The sequence below is a fragment of the Manacus candei genome, unplaced genomic scaffold (assembly GCF_025592945.1).
Source record: "Manacus candei isolate 608988 ecotype Guabito, Panama unplaced genomic scaffold, ASM2559294v1 h1tg000017l, whole genome shotgun sequence".
Taxonomy (NCBI): Eukaryota; Metazoa; Chordata; class Aves; order Passeriformes; family Pipridae; genus Manacus; species Manacus candei.
In genome coordinates this window covers 15,030,888-15,055,591 of record NW_026138065.1, presented here as the reverse complement: position 1 = coordinate 15,055,591, position 24,704 = coordinate 15,030,888, and the positions used below count along the sequence as shown (strand labels likewise).

Genomic DNA, 24,704 nt, shown 5'->3' with positions numbered 1-24,704 from the left:
AATCCAGTTCTCCTGCTCTACTCTGGTCCAGATTTTCAGAGGTGGAGGGTACTAACATGTTCCACCAAGATACAGGTTTTTGAGGGAACGTGGTGTGCGCATCTGACTTGGGAGAAGGCAGGAGTGGGGAGCCACCTCCCAAGCTTGAAGCAGTGAGGCATCTTCTCTTCCCAGCCCACTGAACTGACTGCTCATGTCTGGCTCAAATGTAAGACATGAGACAGGGAAACTCCTAGCAGAGTAACCAAGGGGACAAAACAAATGTTGAACATTAGAAGTAAATAAAGCTAAGACTGCCTAGGAACGTCAGGCTCCTCCAGCATGAGTGCCTGTACTGTAAACCTGGCTGCCTGTTCCTGCCTCACAGCAGTTTGTTGCCAAGACTCCTGAAATGAGCAGTGCTGAGGTTCTGTGCCTCCTGGGACTGCAGGAACCCAGGCAAGTGTGGCTCCAGGTATGCGTGGTGGCTCCTCATGTGGGGCAGAATCCTTTACCACGTGCTGTAGCGGTCGAAACAGATTCCTTGGAAAGGCTGTCTGGACAGCTGAACTCTCTTCTTCTTTTATCACCTCTGTGGATCTGTGTCAGGAACACATACTCTTTGTTGTCAGTGGTGTTGGATCATGACACAAGAAAGAGTTTTAGTAGTACAGAACCCAGGGTTTTTTCCTTTCTTTGGAAAAGAGGGTGATCTTGTGGTTAAGAGTCTCTTGTGCCTTGCCAAGAGCTTGCTGTGTGTCCATGAGCAGATTGCGTGTGCTCAGATTTTCCAAGAGAGGCCTCAGATTTTCCAGCTTTGTTTCAGTATCATTTTCCAGTTGGTTTTTTGTTGTTTTTTCCCCCCTCCCTCTCAAAACTGCTCCTTATTGAAAGCTTCACTTGAAGTAGCAGATGCCTAGAAATTATCAGATTCAGTGCCAGGGTTTCACTGAATAGAAGCACCCAAAATCTGTAGCTGTCTTTGGAAATATAGGCCTTAGTTTCTCTCTTTGCTTATTCCTACCAGAGGGACTGTATGTCCTCTCTTCATAAAGTGTTTGAAAGGCACCGTAGGAGTGTGCAGTGACACTGTGTATTCGAACAGCATGACAAAGATGCCCTGCATGTGTAGGAATTGTATTTTCCTTGGGGGTGTTGTCCTGAAAGTCATCAGAATGAGAGGGAAACCACATACAGAAAAACTTTCCTGTCAGCTGGTAAATTAAGAATAATATGGCCATACTGCTGTTGGTTGGCTTCAGTTAAAGAAGGTGTTGACATTTTGCAGGTATGTCACTGGAGCGCTCAACCAACTCAATTGCCTCACGTGCTCGACTGTGTGAAAGGGAGGAGGAAGTCATGGCTTGTTTTGAGAGAGCGTGTGTCATTGCCCAGGTGTACTTGCAGGAGCTTGAGAAGGTAAGAAGAAATGTGCTTAGGGTGTTGCCTGGTGGCCTGGGTGGAATTTTCAGGGGTTTGACAGCAAAAATGGAAAAATAATGGGGAAATGTCATGTGGTAGACAGTGATCATAGACAGTATGAGAACAAGCTGGAAGGAGTGAGATGTCTTGGTAAAATCAGCTGCAGAACAGCAGTTTAGCTGGCTTACCTGTGGTAAAACACCAAATGCTTCAGATATGCTCAGGCTGTATCTCAAGTTTAGCTTGTACTAAGGAAGGACTGCAAACTTGCACGGCAAGTGCTGGCATCAGTGTGTATCATTTACCTGCTGTATAAATGATATACAGTAGTGGATATAGAGATCCCTAACAAGCTGAAAGAAACCTTTTTTGGATCAGCCATAGCAGTTTAATTGCTGGTGCTTCACCTTCTTCAAGTGAACCAGGAGGAATCTAGATCATTTAGAACCTACATCCTCCATCCCTGGAAGTGTTCAAGGCTAGGCTGGTTGGGCCTCTGATCAACCTGATTTAGTGGAAGGTGTCACTGCCCGTGGCAGGGGGGTTGGAGTTAGGTGATCTTTAAGGTCCCCTCCATCCCAAGCCATTCTATGATTCTATGATTAGTAGCAAGTAACTGCTTAGTCAGTGGTTGGCTGGGGTGCTGAGCAAGATGAGTACTGTGAACCCTCCACTGAGCCATGCAGGTAACATGAGCCGCTGATTTGCCGGGTACGTGCTTAGAGGTCTCTGAATCTGCAGCTTTGCCAAGCTGATTTTACAGGACATATCATATGCTTCCATGCCGTTCCTTTGCCACATGTCATGCTTGACATCAGCTGTATTGAGAGCAATGCATGTTATCTGTTCTCTAACTTAAAGGCCTTTGGCCTTCTGACCAGATATTTCTGCTCTTCTCAGTAGCAAAGGTGTGTTTCTTTTTCAGGTTTTGTTTTTAACTGCATTGAAACAAGAAAAAAATGAGCTTACTGCATGTATAAAAATTCATTTTAAAAGCCAGCTATCAAATTGTCTAGTCTTGTTTCTTTGCAGGAAAAAAATGAATAGCTTTTTTATTTCAGATTAAGTAATGTCCTTCCATTGTTGGAAGGATGAGTTCTTGCCAGTATGGGACGCTAAATTTTTTTACTGACAGCTTGGTTCTGCAAAGAAGTGATACCATTTGAACTGTAATTCATTCACTTAGAGTCATAGAATCAGTAAGGTTGGAAAAGACCTCTGAGATTACCAAGGTTTGTGATTAACCTAACACTGCCATGGTTCACCTCTAAACCATGTCCCTAGGTGTCATGACTATATGCCTTTTGAACACATCCAGGGGTGGTGATTCTACCAGTTCCCTGGAAAGCCTGTTCCGATGTCTAACCACCCTTTCAATGAAGAAATTTATCCTAATATCCAGTCTAAACCTCCTCTGGCACAACTCGAGGCCATTTCCTCTTATCCTGTGACTTGTTACCTGGGAGGAGACCAACCCCAACGTCGCTTCAATCTCCTTTCGTGTGATTGTCTTCTAGACATGGAGACAAGGGTGCAGGACTACTGATAGATGTAAAAGTTCATAGTCCTTCTCTAGTCCTAGATGTAAAACCCTGCTTTGGAGAGTTCACACAGGGCAACTTCAAGCAATGAAAGGTGATTTTTACTAGTAAGGAAGCAAAAGCAAGAAGGATTTGATAGGAGAAACAGGAAAGGGTAAGATTCTTCCATCAGTACTCCTGATGGCTTACTAACTCTTTACAAATATTTATGTTACATAAAACTAGATATACCTACTCAAACATTGCGTTAATATTTCTGGGCAAGATGCTCAATCTCTGTAGTTTGAGTAGTACTTCTGAAGCTGTTGGTGTTAATGTGTGGCTTTGTACTTACTTTATTAAAGGTTGGAAAGTAATAAGTGATGGTGTTTCAAAACTCTTATCGCATGAAGAATGTATCATGGAAGTAATTGTGTAGTTTATTTTAAAATTGACTTTGAAAGGTTTTTGAATATTTAATGGAGGAAAGTTTTCAAGTAATCTGAAAGGAATCTGATGGCAGAAGCTAATGTTTTATTGCTGTAGATGTTACTGGCTCATGAGGACCTGACTAGTTCAAACAGTTGTCTGTAATCCCAGATGTTTCCTTCCTCCCCTCACAGACCTTAAACAACACACATTCAAGAAGTATGAAGGGCAGCAACATGACTTACTCCGAGTTTGAACTTTCCTACTTTCTGGAAGCAGCTCTACAGAGTGCCTACGTGACTCATTTAAAGAAGGGGTAGGTGGATGCAGATGTTAATAAAAATAGATAATACTGCACGTTTTGTCTCAGAACAGATGTAGGCTTATTTTTTTTATATATATTCTGTTATGACTTTTTTGCTGCTGACTCACCTGAAGCTCCCTCAGCATCCTTCCCTGTTCTCCTCCCTTGAGAGTCCTAAGCCTCTTTTCTCCAGATCCACAGGTAGGGTGGAGTAGAACAATTTTCTTGTCTTGCCTCAGCTTTGCTCCCTGTGGAGATGAGGGGAGTTAGACCGTAAAGAGAGAGTGGAATTTACAGGGCTGTGTGCTCTTAAAATGTGCAGCCACAGGGCCTGATTTAGAGTTCAGTGAAGTATTACAGGTAGTTTCTTTAATTTATTTGTGTGGTTGTTTAAGTTCTTAAATGACCCAATCAATACCCCAAATCTGTATGGTTTTACTGTGGAGAATACGTGCAGGAACAGTGTTGCTCTGTGGTATTTATTATGCATCTGAAATACATCTTCCAGTGAACTTCAGAAGGGCGAGAGGAGTTGGTATCTGCAAGCCTACAATGAATTTCACCTGTGGAAAACCTTCTCAAGAACAGCAGAAAAGACATAGTAAATTGCCACTTCCAAAGGCCATCAGTTGAGGGTATGCTGTTCCCTAAACCGGGCCATGCATTCAAAACATAATCAGCTCTGGCTATCTGATGGAGAAATTGTCATGTGGGAGAGTGTCTCTTCTATCTGTGTCGTTGTGAGAGTCCATCCTTTCCTAGTCCTGTTCTTGCACCATAATATCCCATTTATTCTTAAGGAATCAGATACTGAATTTCTTATGGCAAACTATCTTTGCAAGTATTTAATTTTGGCTTTTTTTACCTGCTGAGTAAAATGGAGAAGAAAGCAAAAAATGAGAAAAGATAGAAAGATTGAGAACAAGGAAAAAAAATCCCAGCAAAAATCAATTTAAATTCTTCTGTAGAAAATTGGTACCATTTTTGATTCTGTTGGAGGAGGGTTGCTTCTTGTTTAGGGATTTTTTACTACTTTTTTATCCTCCAGGAATTACTTTAAATACAACTGTGAATAACCACTGTTTCTCATTCTTTCATTAAAAGCCTGCACATACAGTGAAGCTGTACCCTTAAGCTATCCATGAGAGGTGCCTTCAGGTAAACCTTGTTTAACCTGGAGGCTGGCTGGCAAAAACCTGAAGCTCTATGTTGTGAAGTGACCCCTTTAGTTAGGCAAGTATAAGTTTACGCATAAGGAAAATACGGACTTATAAAGCATAGTCTCAGTATCAGCTTGACAGCAGGGGATAGGTATGTGGTTTTCCCAGGTGAGCTGGGGCTTGACCAGCTGTGGCACAGCATGTGCTTTCCTAACCTTCTGTTGTTCTCATGGCAGACAAAAAGCTCAGGTCTTGCCATTAAGCTCATTAACTATGTAATAAAATAAAATCTCATTTAGAACATATGGCACTGATGTCCTCTAGGCACCTTTTGAATATCAAACTCACTCATGTTCATTTTAATCAGTACATTTTAAATTCAGTCTTCATCAGTGATGAGTTCAATATATCTAGTGGGATGTTTTAGCTACTACTGTGGGCCCCACTTGCTCCATTCCCCTGTTATTTTAACGATAGCCTTAAAAAAACCCAACAAATTCCCCCTCAGGAAAACCCTGAACAAAAACAACCCTCAAAAAACCCTACAGGAAAACAATTTGAAGCAAAATACAGATGTGAATTATGCAGGGCTTTGATTATAAATTGAGTTGCTGCAATAGCAGCAAAATGTTCTCTGTAGCTGTCTCCTGATGAAAGAGCATCCCAGTCAGCGCAATGGAGCTTCTGTGGCTGGGATGGGAATGGAATGCCACATGTTCATCGCCTCCTGCAGTGCAAGTGAGAAGCCCCAGCCAGGGATGGAAGATTCGGTGGGATAAAAAGCCCGGTGGGACACCACAACTTGTCTTTGCCACCACAGCTGATACTGATGTGTAGTTTCTGCCACGAGAGGGCATAAGCAGCACTGGGATATATTAAGAAAAGAGGATGGAAGTAGGAAGAAGCTTTTAAGGATGCTTCATGAGTATAATAAATTTCTCTAACTGATGTTGAATAGCTCAAAGAAATGCTTTTGTCCTCCTTATTGCTTCCAACATGTTCTGGTAGGAAATAAGCCTTGGATGATGACTGCTCAAGCTGTTGGGGGGTAGGTCCTATCAGGTGGGATGTCCTTCCCCAGTGGCACATGTGTACAAAAGGAATGGTGAGTGCTTTATTCTTGTCTCAGCAAGTAGAAGAGCTGAGGGATATAAATGGTGGTGTAATGCTTTTGTTCCTGCTGGCAGGAACAGACATTATCTTCTCGGAGCATGGTCAGGGATGCCCTTTTCTCTTGCAGTGTGCAGTGGAAAGAAGCCACTAGGATGAAAGAAAGGTCTGGTCTGCCCTTCAGGTGTTGAGCTGCCAGCTGTAAGGACCAAAAAGTCTTGCAGCTGTACAAGTCCCAGATGCTTTTAATAAGGTGTTAACTTAAAAACATTGTGTTGCTGAAGACACATTTCCTGCAGTTGTTTGCCTTGCTACAACCCAAAAAAAGCTTTCTTTTATTCCTCCAGTGAGCAGTGTTGATACTGTAGATGCAGAATATAGGATGTCATACTGTAGGAGGCAGCCAGTTGTCTTCCATGTTAGCATATCCACTAGGTTTTGGTTTTTGGTTATTTGGTTGCTTGGTTTTTTTTTCTGATGCACATATGTGAAGATTAGGGTAAGTTCTTGCTGCTTTTTTTATCAGAGTATTGAACAGGTATTACCACTTCTTGCTGTTATGGGGTCTTTGGTCAAGATGCTTGCAGTATTTTTAAGCATGCTTCACCTATGTGAAGTAATGGATGTGTATACTGCTATCGTAATTGCAGCTGAAGTATGTATGGAGTTCCACAAGCAAGACAAAGTCAGAGCTTTCTAGAGGATGTGGTTGGTTTTAGAAGCTCTGGATGGGACACTTTTGAAGAAGAATTTCTGAAAAATTATTATTAAGCATTTATTAGAGCTCGAGTTTCCATATGATCTCTCAAGTTAGGACCTAAATTACTTTGGAAAACCCTGGCAAAAATACCTAATAGGGAAAGCTTACATAGTTGTTTCTCTTCCCTTCTGTCAATTTTCTAGAGTGCTTAGATCCCTTTTGGAAATTTTGTGGGCTTCTGTTGCAAGGACACTTTTCAGAGTAACTTCATGTATGTGTAGTTTCACAGTAGTATCTAGTGTATAAAGACAGGTAGGACAGTCTCTGCTCGACTATTCATCTCTTCTGAGGAATTTATGTGGGCTTTCTTGACATTTATCTCCTCTTTAGTCATCTCAATCTAGCACCTTATCCAGGACACTGCAGCTGGTAATTTGGAAGTGAGTCTTACTGTCTGCTGGATGGATCTAGATAAGTGCTAAGCTTTTGTTTTGTATTGGGCTGGGTTTTTTTTTTTGAGCGCCCCTCTCTGTTAGACAGGCTGCCATTAGGAAACTAAGGTGCTTTGTTGTACTTACTGGTTATGTCTTATTCATAGGAATCTGAGGCTTACCTCTTCAGGTGTGTTTGGTGTCTATGCATGAACAGCTGTTTAAGGAAAGAGTATGATTTTTTAGAAACCTGGGTGAGATGCAAAGATGCAAAAGGAGGTGGGCAGAGGAAATGGTGTTGCTGCTGTTTCTGTGCTTTGGGTACAGCTTTACCCTTGAGAGGTGACTCTGCAAACTGCCATGTAATCTTCTCAAGATGGTCTGTTCCATGTGTTAGCAGCTAATTGTTTTAGTAGTAAATCAGTGGGGATAAGAACATGATCTTCTGGTGTCTGTGTTGTTGGGAGACTGTCTTTGCAGACCTCTGTGCTCTCTGGTTTATTGTCAATATTCTTCCCCAGAAATTTGCATAGAAAACAGTGTATTTCTTTATTTCCTTGTATCTTAAAATGTTGTGTATAGTGTTAGCCAAACTATATGGCATAAATGCAGTATGACTGCATTGATTCATGAACTGTTAGTTTAATTACTCTGTATTAACAGGGTACATGTACAAACAAAACATATTTTCATGCCAGGGTGGACTGACTGGACTCTCAGGGTGCTCTTTGTCACAGTTTTGGCCATGATTGTCTGTGTTGTTCTTTATTAGATTAACTGTGATTGAATACTAAACTGCATTTCATCATGGTTTTTCTAAATGGCGCTCTGGCCCCTTCTGTGGCTAAACCAAAGCAGTTTAATGATCATGTGCTTTTCCCTTCCTGTTCTTCCTCATTTCTATTTCTGGCATCTTAGCATTACAATAGGGGCCTATGGACTCCTCTAGCTCATTTAATTTCCCTGATGTGATGTTCACTAATGCCATGGCTTGAGGCAGCAGTACCTGAGATTTTCAGGTAGTCCTCTATCCAGGTTCTGCAGAGGCTCAAGATTTTCTAGTTTCTGAACTACATAAGATCAGATGGATTTACCAGGAGTTGCCAGAGGTTTTGTGTTTGAATCCTCATTCACTCATCTATGTACATGTATTTCTGTTCAAATAAATACTTTTTGTTAACCTCTTCAGGCCCTAATTAAAAAAATTCTCTTCAAGTGCACAGCTAGTATATAAAGGACATCCATTAATGGGACAGTAAGTTCCTTATTATAAGTAGAGCAATTCATTTGCTCAAAATGAAATGTATGCTCAGATGGTCTCCTGGCTTGGAACAGTTAAATGTAAAGACAAACTCCTCTAGTGAGGTATGTTTGCAGAATGCTGGCAGATGTGCTCTGTCTCCTGTCATGGCTCAATAATGTTCAATACAGTTCAAAATATAGAAGCTGCCACACTAAATCCTCAGTCCTGTAGAACTGATATTGTTGTCAGATGCTCTGCATGTTTCGGAATTGGGAACTCAGAGCATGGAGTGGTTGCTCTTTGATGGAACCTGACTACACGAGCATCTGTCTAGGAGGTGGTGAGTGCTGAGTGCTCCTCCTGTTCTGCCCACTTTGCTCTCCTAGCTTTTGTTGAAAACATTCCTAGGCATTTGTCGTGTGCTTCGTGGTTTCAACCCTGGCAATTTGCTATTTGTTCTTTCATTCACTTCTATGTGTCGATATTCCTTCCTTTTCTTCCCTTCCCTCCAGAGCAAGGTGTTTCTGCCATGAAACTTAACTTGGTTTGTGACCTTGTCTAAAAACTGGAACTGTAATGGCAGTCTAGTTCTCTGGGAATGAAAATGTCTCTTTTTATCACATTCTGTAGGTTTTTCATCTCTTTAGTATGTGCCAAATGTGAAATTAATTGGCTTTGCAAGTGATCACTAATCTTCTTTCTCATAGTAGTTAATGCACTTTATTAAGACAAATACCATTATGCTAACAAGAAATTTGAACATATGCATTTTTGAAAATGTTGTAAAACTGTTATACACCGTAACTCTTCTGTCCAGCCTCTTAAGGAGCCCATGGATGCAGGGGAAATACCGGTAGTTTTCAATAACCAAGGAGAGCAGTTGGGAAGGTGTATTTTTTTGATATGGGGGAATTTATTGATTTTGTCTAATAGTAAATACCATGTGAGTAGTTCCGTTGGATTTGGTGTCACTACTCGTGCATAAATAACACCACATGACTTATTGCTTTCCTCGGTTTAATGTCCAGAACTGCACCTTTGTGGGTATATTCTGTTCTAGACCTACTAAAAAGCACATGGTATCTTGACCCTACCCGTAATTGGGGAGCGTGCTGAAGTATTAAAGTCCAACTTAAAAAAACTTCTTTGAGCTTTTTCCTCTTGATAATTTCAAAGTTTTACTTAGAAGAAAGTGAACGGAAAAAAAGAAAGACAACATCTGACTTTCTCTATAGGGGCAAGTCTCCGGTGTTTTTGCTCTTGCCTTACTTTCTTACTGGTATGTACCTTGCCCACAATTAGGTAATCTACAGACTACCTCAGTTTAAAATTGAGATGAGTATTGAAGTAAGGCCACATGCATTTGGATTCTGTGACTTGATGACCACAAGCTTTAGGGTGGCATTTTGTGTAGGCAAGATTCATGGTAAACATGATCATTTTTTATCCCCCTGCCCCCCAAAATAATCACCTTTTATTTTCATCAAATGTTTGCCACTGATTCTGGAGTGCAGGAAGGTTTGCAGTACATGAAAGTAGGCACAAATGCAGTCTGTACTGCTTACCTTCAAAATTTAATCAGTTTGACAGAAAAGATTGTTATGGCTTTTTTTAAATGAAATTTAGCTTTCTTCTGCACAGAAAATTCTCCTGGATAAGCTGAAGTGGCAGTTAATGTACCAGTACAACTGCTTATTTTGTTTTCTTGTCCAACATTGCTCCTTTTCTGATAGCCTGTATTTCTTTGGGTAACTTCCACCCTGCAATGAATGTGCATTGAACCATTTTGCAGTTACCGTGGTGGTAGGGCCATGTCCTTAGCCTTGAACAGCTTATAGCCTGACAGTGTGTTAACTAGCATGTACAGTGTTTAATCTTTCCTCCTTGCATCTTCCTGAGTGCACAGATACATGATTAAGATACCATTTGGCAACCAGTCAGCTTTAATCGCTCATGGTGTATGCAGAGTAATGTGTTCTGGGGGTTTTTTAATTATTTTTTTTTTTTTAGCCTAACTCTCTTATTGCAGGTTAAGCTGTGCTTGCAGACAGTTACTGCAACTTAGCTGCCTTATAATAAACTGTTTAAACCACTGTATTTTCGTCATGTGGCTGGACCATCAGACATAAGGCGTTTAAGCACCACCTAAAAGAAATCGTCATTTAAAAGCATCACGTAAGCTCAATATAATTCAAACGAGTACAATCTGTGTGTGTGAAGAGGAGATGTGGATGCTTTTAAGGAGCAGCATCTGCTTTATAAATATGAGCTATGAAAGGCTTCCAAATGTCCCCTCTGTTCATCAAATGTGAATGTGATCTTCTCTTAGAAAGCCATCTGGAGTAGGCATGCTACAGTCGCTGCCTTGCTCTGTGCCATTGTCCTGTCTGTGCCTCAGAGTGACTTGTCTCGCTACTGCACACTCAGTATTAGTGATTCTTTCATGGGTTGTTTGAACATCAAGTTTATTGCCAAGCGTTGGCACATCCTAAAAGCATTTTGTCTCCAATGTGCTGGTTTTGGGGGTTTTTCATGCTTTGGGGTTTTTTTTCTGTCTTTCCCCATAGAAATATTGTGAAAGGAATGAGGAGTCTGCGAGAAATACTACGGACTGTGGAAACAAAAGCTACTCAGACCTTCAAAATGGTAAGGGGCTGGGAGATGGGAAGGTGGGGCTGTCTGGTATGCAGGAATTCTCTCTACTGACCATTGCAGCTGCAAAAAAGTGTTTACCCTCAATTGATTGCTGCCTTTTTTTCTCTCTCTCTTTTTTTTTTTTTTTTTATTTTTGGAAGTGGTGTGTCAAGTGATCCCCAGAGAAATAGAGATGTATTTAGTTTTACAGTGCTGTCCTCAGGTGATGTTGTCTTGTTTTCTTTCTCAGTTTCAGTGTGTGCATGCACACCTTTCTGGATTTGCATGTGGAAACATTAATTACTTGTGGCTTTTGCAGCAAGCGAGGCTTTGTTAGACTGAAGTCCTTCTGTAAAACCCTCTTCAATATAGTACAGAGTGATTTTAATAGTTTTAATTTGGTTTTGGTGTTGGCATTCTGCATGCATCCTTTTATTCTGAATGCCTCTGGTAAAGAAATCATGGAGAGAGTTATTTATGTGCCTGTTTAACTTCTTAAACCTGTAACGGCTTCTTCCCTGTCTCCCCTTTAAGACATCTTGCCCTGAAGTTACTCAGGAGGTGACAAGGTCAACAGCATAGAGAATAACAGTCTTACTGAGAATGTGAATAAGAACTCTGCAGCCCTAAAAGCACTGATATTCTTACAACTAAACTTGTGCTTTGTTCAGCATTGTGTTTTATGTAATTTCAAGAGAAGTTCAGCAAAGGAGGGGGCCATAGGTTTGCATAGCATTTTGGAGAATATAGATGCACGTGGAAGCTTGTGCAGGGAATTAGAAGAGGTGACTTCAATAATAGTCCACTCAGATGGTTGCATCCTTTTCCAAACTGAGATCAGGGCTCAGGGGTATTTTCATGCTTGCCTGTTTTGTCATTTTGCTGAAATGAGTCTAATCTGCTCCTATATTATGACAGAATGTGACTCAGTTGCTCCTGTCCCTGTGCGACCGGGGAAAGCTGTACAATACCCCTGGGGGATTTTTCCCTAAGGGAAACTCTGAGGGTGTTCATTCAATAGTTTTTACTGGGATTTCTATTTTACTGCAAGTTACATTTTCATTTTCTTATTTCTTTTTAAAGAACTGTCAAAAGGGCAAAGGGAGGAACGTTCTTAATTAAACAAGTTTTTCAAGCATGAAAGTGAAACACACGATTTATTTTTTTCCCTAATTTGTGGGATCACAGTGTTCTTCAAGCATAATGATGCTTTTTTTAGCCAAAGGCAGTAATAACATAAATCAGAGTCTTGGCCTGTTCTGGTTTGTTTGGTCTTATTCAAAACAAGAGTGAAGCTAATTTACACAGCTACTGTATTGTATGTTAAAATCAAAGACACTAGAAGTATTTGGTGCTTGCCTTTTGAAAGGCTTAGCACAAACTGTACTCCTATTTCTGTGTGAACCAGTAGAGATCTTTCTATTGCTGGCATATTATTTTCCTTCCCCCCTAAGACTGTAGGAAAAAAATATAGGAGAGTTGACTCCTCAGGGTAAAACTGGCTGAATAATTACACATTGAGATGATAAAATGATACTGGCTAATGTTGCAGGGCCCTAGGCCATTTTGCTCATAGTTATTTGCTATAAAAAGCATAGAAAAGCTTAGTTAGAAACAGAGGGCTTTCTGTAACTTGTCAGTAGAAGTGCATGGAAAGTCTTGGTGTTTCCAGAGAGTTGTATGTGACAATATTTCTTTGAGACACGGTCATACATTCAGGTCACTGCCATTTGCTGGGTACATGTGTGAAACCTCCCTTTATGCTGTTAAGAAACTGGGCACACTAATGTGGTTGCATTTTAGATTAGTGCAGTGAATTCATGTGTGGTGGGTAAGGTGAATGAAAATCAAGAGCTTTGCATTAAAAGAAGTTATTTTTCTGAAACCGATAACAGGAACTTTAACCTCAGTGTGATTTATTCGATCCTACTGATGTAGATTTCTAACATACCTGTCCTGGTATTTAAAAGAAAATGACTCTTGGTGGCCTTTTAACACATCTCAAAGTGTAAATTGCATATAAAATACATATGTGATAGTCAGAGAAGTTGCAAAATACTATTTACAAGTAATAGGACAGAAAGGCTGAAGTTTCAGCCTGCCTCTGTTTTGTACAGTATTTACTTTACAGCTTACAGTGGGTATTCTGCTTAGAATTCACAGAAGATACCACAACTTTTGACATCTCTGAGCTTGTTTGTATGCTCATATATTTATAATGCAAAAAATCAGAGGTTTGTTGGGTGACAGACAAGGACAAATGCCAAAGATAGTTTTAACTTGACTTTGCAAAATTTGCCCCCTCTTGGGCCCAGTTTGCCAGTGTGTGTATGAATTGGAAAGCAAGTATTTAAAGATCCTCGGCCACTTATGGTCAAAAAAGTGCATATGATGTCTCTGTCTCAATATAGAGTTCCTTCCTCCATTACTGCAACAGAAAGAGAAGCAGGACTGAGATGAACCTATAAAAGGCTACAGGAAGAGCAGTATTAACAGATAAAATGTTGATTTTTTTAAACCTAACAGAAAAGTAACCTCTGGTCTGAGACTTGCATACAAAATTCTGAGCCTGAGAGTGCAGTGTAGTGTCATCATACTCTAATATAGTGACTTCAGTGAGATTGTCTCAGCAGTCCATGTGGCAGGAGGTTGTCTTTGTTCACCAAAGCATCCCTTGCTGTCAGACTTTCTTGATACTTTTTTCCCACAACATTGCAACTAGACCATGTAAATGCAGAAGTCTGGCCTTTTCAGAGGAGGGAAGACACTGCCACTTCTGTACACTTTAGCAGCTGATTTAGCTTCTCTGGTCTTCTGAAAAGTGGTACTGTCATGCTAGTACATCTCCTTCATAAGGTGGAACATGGGGAGGGGTGAATCTTTTGTGTTGGAGAAGGCTTCTCTGATAGATGTCTTTTTCTGTGCTGTTCACTGATGTCTAGACTGCAGCTAAACAGCTAGCCCAAGTACTTCTCCATTCCCTCAGTGAAGACTGTTACTGGAGCCCTTTATCTGATCCGCTTCCTGAGTTCATGAACAAGGAATATCAGTCGTATGTTAGCAATCTTCTTTGTCGGAGGCCTGAGCTGTACACAGAAGAGAAGTAAGCGCTCATTTTTATTTCAGTTTATTGTCAGGAGGAGGGGGTTTGAACACTTGTTGGTACTGCTAATTATGTCACTGATTCATGTAGTAGTTTTGTATCTTCTTGTTTTTTAACGTCTCATCAAAAAGTCTGCTGGAAAAATAAAACTTGAACTTTGAGTGTTGGATTTTTTTTTCCCCAGGAAGAAGAAAATCCAATCAAATAGCTGTCTTTGCTGTGAAATTAAAGTAATCCATTTATGGTTCAGTATAGCTCATCTAAGATATATTTTAATTGTGTAAACCTGCAAAAGAAAGTATTGCCTGGCAAATGAATTATACATGAGATGTTTCAAGTTACTGCTTCTCCTGTGAAATGAGAAAGAGGCTGACAGGATAACTCTTGACCTTCCTCAGAAAAATGTGTTCTATCTTTCAGTGTGTACTGCCCTCAAGACAACGTAGAAGAGGCTCTTCTTCTCCTCTTAATCAGTGAATCTATGGTAAGCCAAAAATAAGCTTGTGATATTAATAGTGGAAAGTAATATCTGGCATTTCCACGTCAAGTCTTCTAGTTGGTTTTGTTTACAGTCTTCCCTGGATAAATAGAAGCAAAGGTTTGGATGCTGAATGGAAAATGCTATCTATTCTTTTATTAGTGAGACCATTTTTATTAAGTGGAACATGAGAGAAGGGTTTTGGGAATTGTCTAGAAGAGGAAGTGACTGCATTCATCATAGCTGCATGCAGGTTCTGACATCCAGATACATTGTCAGTAAACAGATGTTTCCATTCAAAACATCTGTGTGGATTTATGGATCAAGAATGAGAGGAAGGGAGCCTTGCCAAAAGCCAGGAATGATGGTGGTACCCACTGTCTGGCATTGCAGGATACAGTACTGTGCTTACATGCCTTAACCTGCAGTCCTTAGCTGTTTCAGTCCTGAGTGATCTTTGACAGTTTCTGATGCTGGTGATACAGGGAATTTTGTCACATGCAAAAACATTCATGATAAACTATACTGAAATAATTAGATTCTTCTATTTATAACATTGGTGGCTTTAAAAAATCCATTTAAAAGCAGGCAAACTGCTTGGAAAACTACATGGTAACCTTTGATAATTTTTATGTTCTGAGAAGACACAAACATAGAAAATGTGTAAGGAGTGCTTTCTGAAAATATATGAGGAATGTGTATTTTGCTTTAAATACAGTGTGGTCACTTGTAATTCAAAGTGAGATTTCAAAACCTTGGAGCATCAGTGACCCTCTTAAAAGCTTTTAAACAGCTTTCAGACAAGTTGAAGAGTGCTGTGGAAACTTCTTGGGTTTTGCTTCCTTCAGTTTTTCTTTGTCTGGGTCTTCTGGCTCAAGTCCTTCCCCGTTGCTGCAACTTCTTCAGGACATGGCAATTTAATATTGTTTGCTTTTAAAATTTGGGGAGAAATTGAAGAAGCAGAACCACCCCAAAATATTGACTTCATGTATCATGTACATCTGAGTATTACTGTGTGCTTTTTAATGCCTTCTAGATTAATCCTCTACAGTACATCTGCTTTGTGTTTTCAAGGACTTTTCTTCAGTTAGAAGGGCTTTTCATAATTGCAAGTGGAGTGAGGGCTTGTATTGTATCATAGGCACTTCTATTAAAATCCCTGTTTTATCCACTGGTGTGTAAAATGGTGAACTAACCGGTCCTTTATCTAAGTTATGGATAAAGCAGTGAAAAAATGCTATTGATAGAAACTAGACTACTGGGCTGACTTCGAGGTTAAAATCAGCTTGTGTGTGCTTAATCGTGGTCTCCAGTATATAGGAACTCTCTGGAGGTAGATGCAAGGCATTTTGATCTGCTGCATATGAAACACTTAATCAAAGATCCTGTAGTAGAGCACTGCAGGAACCATGTAACTGTCTTTCTGATTTCGGGGAAATGGAACATTAGAGTCTTCCTCTTGCATTAGCAATAGCCTTGCCATGAGTTTATTGTTCTAAATAAAATTCAGACCAGTGTATAGAAATACACTTAGGAACCACAGGAATGTGCTTCCTAAGTGAAGAACAGAGGGAGCAATCTGATTCTTACATAAGTTTGCAATCCATATTTTCCTGTAGTTTTACTATTATGGTATGAAGAAGGAAAAAATTTATGACATAAGACATGTTTTCCATAACAGCATTGCTGTAGGCTAGTGATTTTTCTCATGTACAAATGTGTTGTTTGTTTGAAATTTTATTTTTTTGTTTTTTGTTATGGTGATTTTTTCGACAAAAACAAACAACTTAGTGGAGCTCATGGAATGAGTTAATAAAGAAGCAGATTTCCAGTTGCGGCCTCTCCCTAATAATATAATGTTATCAACTGAATAAAATATACTTTCCTTCCTGGAAAGAGTGTCACTGGCAAGTGATAATGATATGTTTCTGTAGACCAGTAAGCAACATAGTTGGTGTTCGTGGATTTTGGCTGGATTAGGTGTTCTCTCAGTATTTACAATTATGAGCCCCTTAAAATGAAACAGAAGTATGCAATTAAGTTGGCTTGCTGGGAGCTCTCCAGCCTCTCTGACACTGTGTTCTGTCAGAGCAAAACTCACCAGAAAGGTACTTTGCCTGTCTGATTTTTAAAGAGACAAAGAGCAGCCGTGCTGTTGTAACTCTTTTACAGGACCATAAAGCCAAACAGCTGCTTCTCGTGCCTGTTTGTGACTTCTGCCACTCCAAAATGACTTTGAGGGGGAAAAATTAAGGGAGGGATGGATGGAAGAATTGCCAGCCTGTGGAGGGGACACAGAGCAAAGTTGTTCTGGGGAGGAGCATAAATCATCAGAGAACCTCAAAGCAAATATGTCATAAATTTAATGAAAAGGAAACATGGTAGCTCTTTCAAGTAGTATATACCTTGGACACTTTTGCTGCTGAAATTCACTCTATTTTTCTGTTTGACTTGCCTTCCTAAGGTGAGGCTGACATCTACTTTACCAGGATCTGTGTGACTCTCTAGAAGCTGTTATGAGGAGGTAGAACTGTTCCTGTAATGGGGAAAGGGGGAAATTGCCTTGTGGCTATTGTGAGACAGACCCTATTTCTCAGCAAGCCTTCTCTGGCTCTTAGTGGTGCAGGGTTCTGGCTTGTGATTTCTTCTTATCCCTTCCCCTGGCATTGCAAGGGAGCCATGCTGCATGTTCTAGTGGGATGAAATGAGAATATATTCTAAAGGGACAGTTAACCGTTCCTTTAAGTATTTCACTCACTCTGCCTCTGAGCCTAAGTATGTGAAAGGTTTTCAGATGACAAAATAACATGGTAGCTTCTTTCATTGCTTTGAAGATGCTTCTGTGGATATAATAACGCTTACAGTGAAAGCTTGTAGCCTGTTTTGTCCTGGCACTCTACTGAGTTGCCTCCTGTATTCTTTGTGTCCTGTTAAAAATGGGAGCCTTTTTCATAAACCAAGGCGTCTCAGTAAACAATGAAAATCATACTGGTTGTTGAGCTTGGCAAATGTTCCTCCTCTATGCCAGCTGTTATTTAGTCACAGTCTTTGGCTGCAGAGTTCTCATGAAGGAATTTAGTGAAACAAATCAGGCAGCCTGAAGATTGCCACAGTTAGGGTGGTCTTTTAGGGGCAGTTGTGGCCTCCTTGCTACCATATCATTCATTTTGTATGGCCTAAGTTATGGTATGGATGGGCTCTGTTTGGGAAAGGATGAAAATGCTCTCCTTCAGACCGAGAAGGCCAGCTGGTGACAGCCTTTACGAACTCAGGCTGTGGTAGAATGATGCATTCATATCACATACTAGAAAAAAATGGACTGGTCTATTTTTAAACCATTAGTCCTCTTTCTTACTGCATTTAACCCAGCTAAAACAGTGATAACTGTTTGTGAGGAGAACTGAGGACATATCATGACCTGCTGCAGTGTGATTTCTCTGCATTACACTACCAGTGGGAATGGTACTGGTTCCGCCATCAGGGACTCTGGTGCTTTGAACTGCAGGGGGTAGACAGAGGAGGTTTGGCATGACTAACCCCTAGCTGCAGCTTTGTTTATTTTAATAGCCGTTCTCAAGAGTATTCAGAATTGACTGCACTGCCCTTAAAGTTAACCAGAAGTTTCTCAGAGCCAGGAATGGAACACTTTCTATTGCTTTTTGTGTTTACTTTTGAGGTTACCCCCCCCCCCCCCAAAAAAAAACTCACCAAAAAAAACCCCAAAAGAAAAAGTTCTTAGTTTATGTAGAAACCTTCCCCTCTTGAATCTGAGGTCCTGACTACCATCTGAAATCCCTTTATTCAGTGCTGTCTCTTACAACAGGGGATTTTGGCTGATGTGATCCACCAAACATACCAGGTAACATGGATTATTTTTTTTGGCTCTGTATTCACTTCACTCATGCTGGAAATGAAGCTCCTCGTATCCAAAACTAATAAATTCTGTGCCTGTGTAACAAAGATTAGAAATGTCATCCCCATCTTATCTCTGATTCGAATCCCTAAAGGCGATTTGACCTTGGAGAGCCTGAGAGCATGGAACAGATGGTGAGGGGGAAGTAAGATACTGGGACTTGTCCTGTTCTTTTTACTGGTGAGAACAAACTCATGGCTGTGAGCATGCCTTTAATAGAATAAGATTAAACTCATGTATTTTTAAGCACAGAAATAATTAAAACCTGTTAGCTCTCCATTTCCTAGTTCTATAGGAGAACAATCTTGGCAAAGGAGAATAATCTCTTGTAGCTTTTATAGGTTGTGGAGTTTCTTTGTTGTTTGTTTGTTTGTTGGTTTTGAGTGGTGCCAAGACCAGTGATGATACAACAGCTAGATGACCATCACTAATATTTTCTTGAGGGCTGTCAGATTATGGCAGCTGAAAGAGACAACTGGGGATGGGATTGCCCCCTCCTGCCAAATCACAGTTGTGCACTTACAATAGCAAATCTGACTGTCTCTTTAACTGGTTTGCAAGGCAAAGCTAAGTGTTTGGGACCAGCAGAGATGGATTGCAGGATGTTTCTGGTGGGAAATACACTACCTCTGTTAATTGCCTCTTGAATAAATAGTTCTAATGTGAGTTACTTGAGGCAGAGTAGAGAGCTTTTTTTCTTCTGCTTTGCAGTAGGAAGTCTTGTTTCCAAACTTGCAAGGGGGATGTAAATTCTTGGAAGATAGTTCTCTAAATCCAGATTACTACAAAACAGTATCCATAAACAAACTTCCTTACTTTCTTTCTCTCTTCCTTGTGTGTAGGGTTGTTGGGTGCTTCTGGATGGGTGGGTATGTCTGTCTTGCTTTCAGTGATGTTTCCAGAATTAGTTCTGTTACAGTACAAGGCATTAAAATACACCTGAAACATAAAAGATATATCTATATGGTCATATTGATTAAACAATAATAATAGGCTGTTTTGCTGAGACATCTGAATTGGGCACCAGTAACTTGTGGTCTGTTACTTACCAGAAATGAGACAGATGCCATATAGTTCACAAGAGCTATGTTTTCATTCACTATGCTTCTGTCTTAAGTGGAACAAGTGTGGTATCTCTGTGAGAGGAGTTTTGTTGAGTTCCTGGGGCATGGTGTGTCCTCCCTGTTCAGTCGACTTCCCATTTTCACAGTAGTTTTGCGGTCAACCCTGAATATTTTCTTTGTGTATATTGGTGAAGGAAGCCTTCAGGTGCTGTGTAGAAATGATCAATAACCAAAGCAAGAAGTCCATAGCTTCTTCCATTGCATCGATTCTTGCCACTGTGAGGAATTAATTCATTTTGTTGGCAATACAGGCAGAACAGCCAGAACGGAGACCCAAAGGATATGGGCTAAATATTTTTCAGCTCTTAGCAGTAAAGACATCAATTGCATGATTTCAAAGGCCTGTTGTCAGTCTTACATGCATAGCATTTGTTTTTCTCTCTTAATGCTAGTATTGAATCACACCAATTACATTATTACAGTACACTGTGTAAAACATGCTGCCGTTCTGTATAGATGGGTTGCAGTGAATCTGGCAATTATGTCTATTATGGAAAGACACAAGTTAAACATTCGAATGCCCATGAATTAGGGGGCAGGCAGCAGGCACTCATTAAAGATTTTAATTGCTTTCGTTTTCTTCTTTGGAAGAAAGCAGGGGGAGCCATGTTTCAAAGTGAGCAATTAAAGGATACTTCATAGCTAATTGCTGTGAGAAGGGGCTGCTACATGGAATATGCTCTATTGTAATTCGTATGATTGCTTGACGTTTTATTAAGAAGCACATCTTTGTACTGTGGTAAAATTTAATTTTCTGCTGCGTAACTGCGTGCGTAATAACTGCTGAAGTAATGGCTGTTTGGATTTGCTGTGGCTCTTTTCCTTTCTTTGTGAAATAAACATGCCATAAATAAGGGTCGTTGATATACCCCAAATCCTCTGTGGATAGATGGCTTATCTAGTTTGCAGATAAATATATTGCCTATGTGGATAGGAAGGTACACGCTGTCTGTAGCTCTGCCGGGTTGTTAGTTACGTTGCAGATGCCCAGAAAGGCAGGTCTTTCAGAGCCAGCTTAGGTCTGAAAGTCCCATATGGTGGTATTGCTGAGGTTTGGAGCCAGACCTGAAAAGCCCTGCTAACCTCAGCTGATTCTGTGCCCTGTCAGGTTGAACACCTGAGCTGGGCATCTGGCACGGTGCAGACACAGTGGCTGAATGCTGCTTAGCTCAGGGGTACCAGCCTGGGCTGGAACCTTTTGGGGATGTGTGGCCTGCAGATGGGTTGTGTCACTGACCTGTGGAAAGGGAGGGCTGAAGATGCTCGCTGTCATGTGTCAGGGCTGACTATGAAATGTGTCCAGTCTCCCCAGATAGGACTGGTGTGATGTCTGACCCACTACTAATGCATCCCAGAATATACAAATGCGATGTGTCTCTGGGTTGCTTGATTACCGAGGAGTATCTCAAATAAAGAGGCATTGAGTGTATATTTTTGCTCTGTATAATGCAAGTAACACTAACTCCCAATTGTGAAACTTATGTTGGTAGCATTAGTGACCTTCTCCATCCCTCAAAAGAGTCTTGAAAAGAGGTTCTTTTGATGGTGTGACTCATCATCTCTCTCCATCCTGCTTTTGTGCTGTGAGGCATGTCTGCGTGACAATGGGAACAGCTTAAATGGAATAGTCATGCTGGGGGTGTTAAAAATGTATTTGTAGCTGTGTTTTACTGCTGCTTATAGTGGAGGAGGAAGTAATGTGGTAGGACAAATTGAAATTGTTACTTATGTTATTGATACACTGCTTGAGACCAGTGTTCTACAAATAACCTTTTTTCCATTTGCGTTCAGGAAAATTAGTGTCTGAAACAACAGAAACAGAGGTACTGAAAAAATGTTGGTGTAAATAACTTAGAATTTTTGTATTCTCAAATGCAAAAGGAAGTATCTCTTTACATTTCACTAAGTAAAATTCCCCATCCACCAGAATTGGTGTATGCTGTGTTGCAGTAACTCTACAAATCCTCTGCACCAGCAACTGTCAGGATTTCTCACTGATAAAACTAACATTTACAAAAACACAAACATAGGTAAAGACAAAAAAATCTCCCTCCTAATAGTTATCTGGGTCGCAGCATACTTCCTTCTGTGAGAGGCAGGCCACAGAAACATGCCAGTTTCCCTGAGTGGGTTTCAGGAAATAGTGATTCATATTCCCTTCTCTGCCCTCCTGTATGTAACACTGCGGTAGTAAATTATACCTCGAGCTTTGGGTTGGTATTTACATTATTGTGTTAGACACACTCCATATTCTTGCTACCATTCAGTTAGTTTCTTAGGAGGTTTGCACCTTTTGGTTTGTGGTTGGTTTTTTTGTGTGTGTCTCTGTGATAGTGAGGGCTCTTCTTGATTTTTTTTTTTTTAGAGTAGCCGGAATTAGCAATTGTAAATAGAGTCAGCATTAAAAAAATTGTTGGGATAGAAGTAATGATGAATTTGCCAGTGGCAACTTTTATGCATGCAAGCACAGAGTGATAGTTTGCAGAGATGACCTATGGCTTTGAGATTTGAAAGCTTGAACAAAATCATCAGGTTTATGACCTTCATGGAAAGAATATTCATCATGCCTATGCATATGGTGTTTTTAACTGCTAACTGCTTGGGTGAAGTACGATATGTACACTGTGTTCAGTATGACTGCAATTTTAGAATGTTTCATCCTTGTAATATGTCCTGTATTCCTGCTTTTGCAGGATTGAGGTGTGTTCTTCCCTCTAGTACCAGTATCTGTGGCAGAACTTAATGTGCAGTCATCGGTTCTGATCAATTTTCTGTCTGTGCTAATGTATCCACTTGAAAATCATGGCTTGGTACTAGATGGATACCCAAAAAGGCATCAGACTATAGCTGACTCTAATGGGAGGTTGATGATGAGATTACAGAGCATGGGGGTGCTATCTCAGTAGCTGTTTTCTACAAACAATTGTCAGAAAAATGTAACCAGTGCAGAAAAAATTGTTAGTGCTAGTGTATCTACGTAGGAGGATTCACTTGGCAATAAGGATCCTTTGGTATATGCCTTTACTTTAACTCCTTTTTTCCTTTTAAAGTAGCAGTCTTGTGTTAAATCCAAGCGGATCTTAAACATCTATTTTTTTTTATTCTTATTTATTTCTGCTAATAAAGGTAGATAAGTTGTGCTCCTGTAATGTGACAGCAGGATTATCTCTTTGAAGATGGTTTCACCCTCTCATGCAACCTATTGTTCTGAACTATTTTTTTAATCACAAATTATGTCTTTTGCAGTAGCATGAAAAAGAAAACTACTTTTGTGGCTGCAGGAGTTGGTGTAAGTTTATTTGTGCAAATACTAGACAGTCTGATCTGTCAGCTTGCCTTTAACTGCAGTCACCATTTAGGTCTTGGTTGTGATTGTGTTAGTTGTCAGTAATTGTGTTTGCAGTCTCAGCTAGAGGCTGTGATGAAGAGTGCTTGGAACTGGGGCATTACACAGATAAAATCATGATGAAACAGCTGCAGCTTAATCATAATGAAGTATGTGTGGGCTTTAAGGGCTGCATATTCTGGAAATTTTTATTACACTTAATTCCCATGTTTAACCTTTTTAGGAAAAAAAAATCTCCCTACATTTAGAAAGAAATAGATGTAAGATTATAGTAGTAAATATTATAAAATAAATCTCATAACCTTTCTGTTTCAGGGAGGGAACATTTTGTTTGTCTTTGCCTGAGGTGAAACTGCTGGCAATTTTCTTAATTTTTCTGATCTTTTAGATGTCTAGACCTGACTGTCTGATGTTGCACCCCTTTCAGTTGAGGAGCCCAGGGCAGTGTGTCTGTGCTATCAGTAGGTGCTAGGGCTCGGTGGCATCTAGCACTCCCTCTCTCAGAGGCTGGGCAGTCTGGGTGAGGTCCTCTGCATTTGGAAGTTAGAGGGGCATTTCAGTTTACTCCGGGATCATAATCTTTCCCTTTGTGTTCTGAAAAACTAAAAGGGCTGGGATCTCGAGTTAAATCTGAGTCTGTGGCATGTGGTATTTTGGGACATCCTCACATATACTCAAACTGATTATTTTCTGTCAAAAGTAGTGTTTCTTCCTGATCTAGGCCAAGTAATGCACTGATAGGTTAGCAAAATTAACACATATATTAAAAAAAAAAAAATTTGGTATTGCATTGCCCAAACCACTAACTGCTTTAAATTGATGACAGACAAATCTGATTACCAAAGGCAACCTGCTCAAATTAAAAAATGAAAAGTGAGTAGCAGAAAAGAACAACAAAAACACATACAATTGTGAAGAAATCAAGTGTGGACACAGAAGATAAATTATCAACCATGGAAGCAGTTATTGCAGTTAGAGACAATTGAAGTAATAAGGAAGATGGTTTAAGGATGGCCTTGAATTTCTAATTATTGAGGAAATAAGGAAGATGGTTTAAGGATGGCCTTGAATTTCTAATTATTGAGGAAATGGGATCTGGTAGGTCTGTTTCATAATGCTCTAATTCTGCGGCACAACTCCAGATGAGGTATTCCTTGCAGTTCCTTTCTGTACGTACAGCTATCTTCTTGAGTTTGCTTCATGTGGATATAAAATACCTGTGTGGAAGCACCTCCCTTATGTTAGGATAAATTTAAGAAAAAAAAAATAAATCTTGAGATGATATTAAACAAAATGTTATGGGTGATGGGTGTAGCTTGCTGTGGAGGAGTCAGTTCTCTTTTTCTCTTTTGGAGTCTGATGCTTCATTTGTGTCTGTGCCTAGGCAAACCGGGACGCAGTGATCAGCCGAGCCCCAGACCAGCAGGATGACCGAGCCGTCAGCCTCCAGGATGCCTCTGCAGTCTACGACCTCCTCAGCATCACACTGGGCAGAAGAGGGCAGTATGTGATGCTGTCTGAGGTACCTCCTCCTCACTCTGCCTCAGCTGCCCCTTGAAACGTGCTGGCAAAGCCCCTCTTTGCAGTAACTTGATGGGGAACATGAAAATGAAGCACACCAGTTGGCAATTAGTAGAAAAAGCTGCAGAGCTGTGGCAGCACAGGCATGAAGTGCACACAGAACTTTTGAGACATTGACATAATTTGTGTGGGCACTTGAACAAAGTGGCTGCCATTTGAGGTGATGAGGTATGCTAGCAAGTCCCATTAACTGAGAAGAGGAAAATGGTGTCTTAAAAAAAAAACCA

The 24,704-nt window shown here is 40.4% G+C and overlaps 1 protein-coding gene across 10 annotated transcripts in view; it reads left to right on the top strand.

The window, feature by feature from the left end:
- TTC7A (tetratricopeptide repeat domain 7A) overlaps positions 1-24,704 on the top strand; it is a 172,185-nt gene that overhangs the window by 19,515 nt on the left and 127,966 nt on the right. For 6 of the 10 annotated variants that reach the window (XM_051782864.1, XM_051782866.1, XM_051782867.1 and 3 more), the window contains 6 exons: positions 1,268-1,398; positions 3,545-3,666; positions 10,866-10,944; positions 13,875-14,035; positions 14,456-14,519; positions 24,281-24,418. In XM_051782864.1, coding sequence (XP_051638824.1) covers positions 1,268-1,398; positions 3,545-3,666; positions 10,866-10,944; positions 13,875-14,035; positions 14,456-14,519; positions 24,281-24,418 — 695 coding nt within the window. Of the gene's footprint in view, positions 1-1,267; positions 1,399-3,544; positions 3,667-10,865; positions 10,945-11,093; positions 11,156-13,874; positions 14,036-14,455; positions 14,520-24,280; positions 24,419-24,704 lie in introns of all 10 variants that reach the window. The other 4 variants (XM_051782874.1, XM_051782873.1, XM_051782872.1 and 1 more) reach the window with 3 other exon arrangements.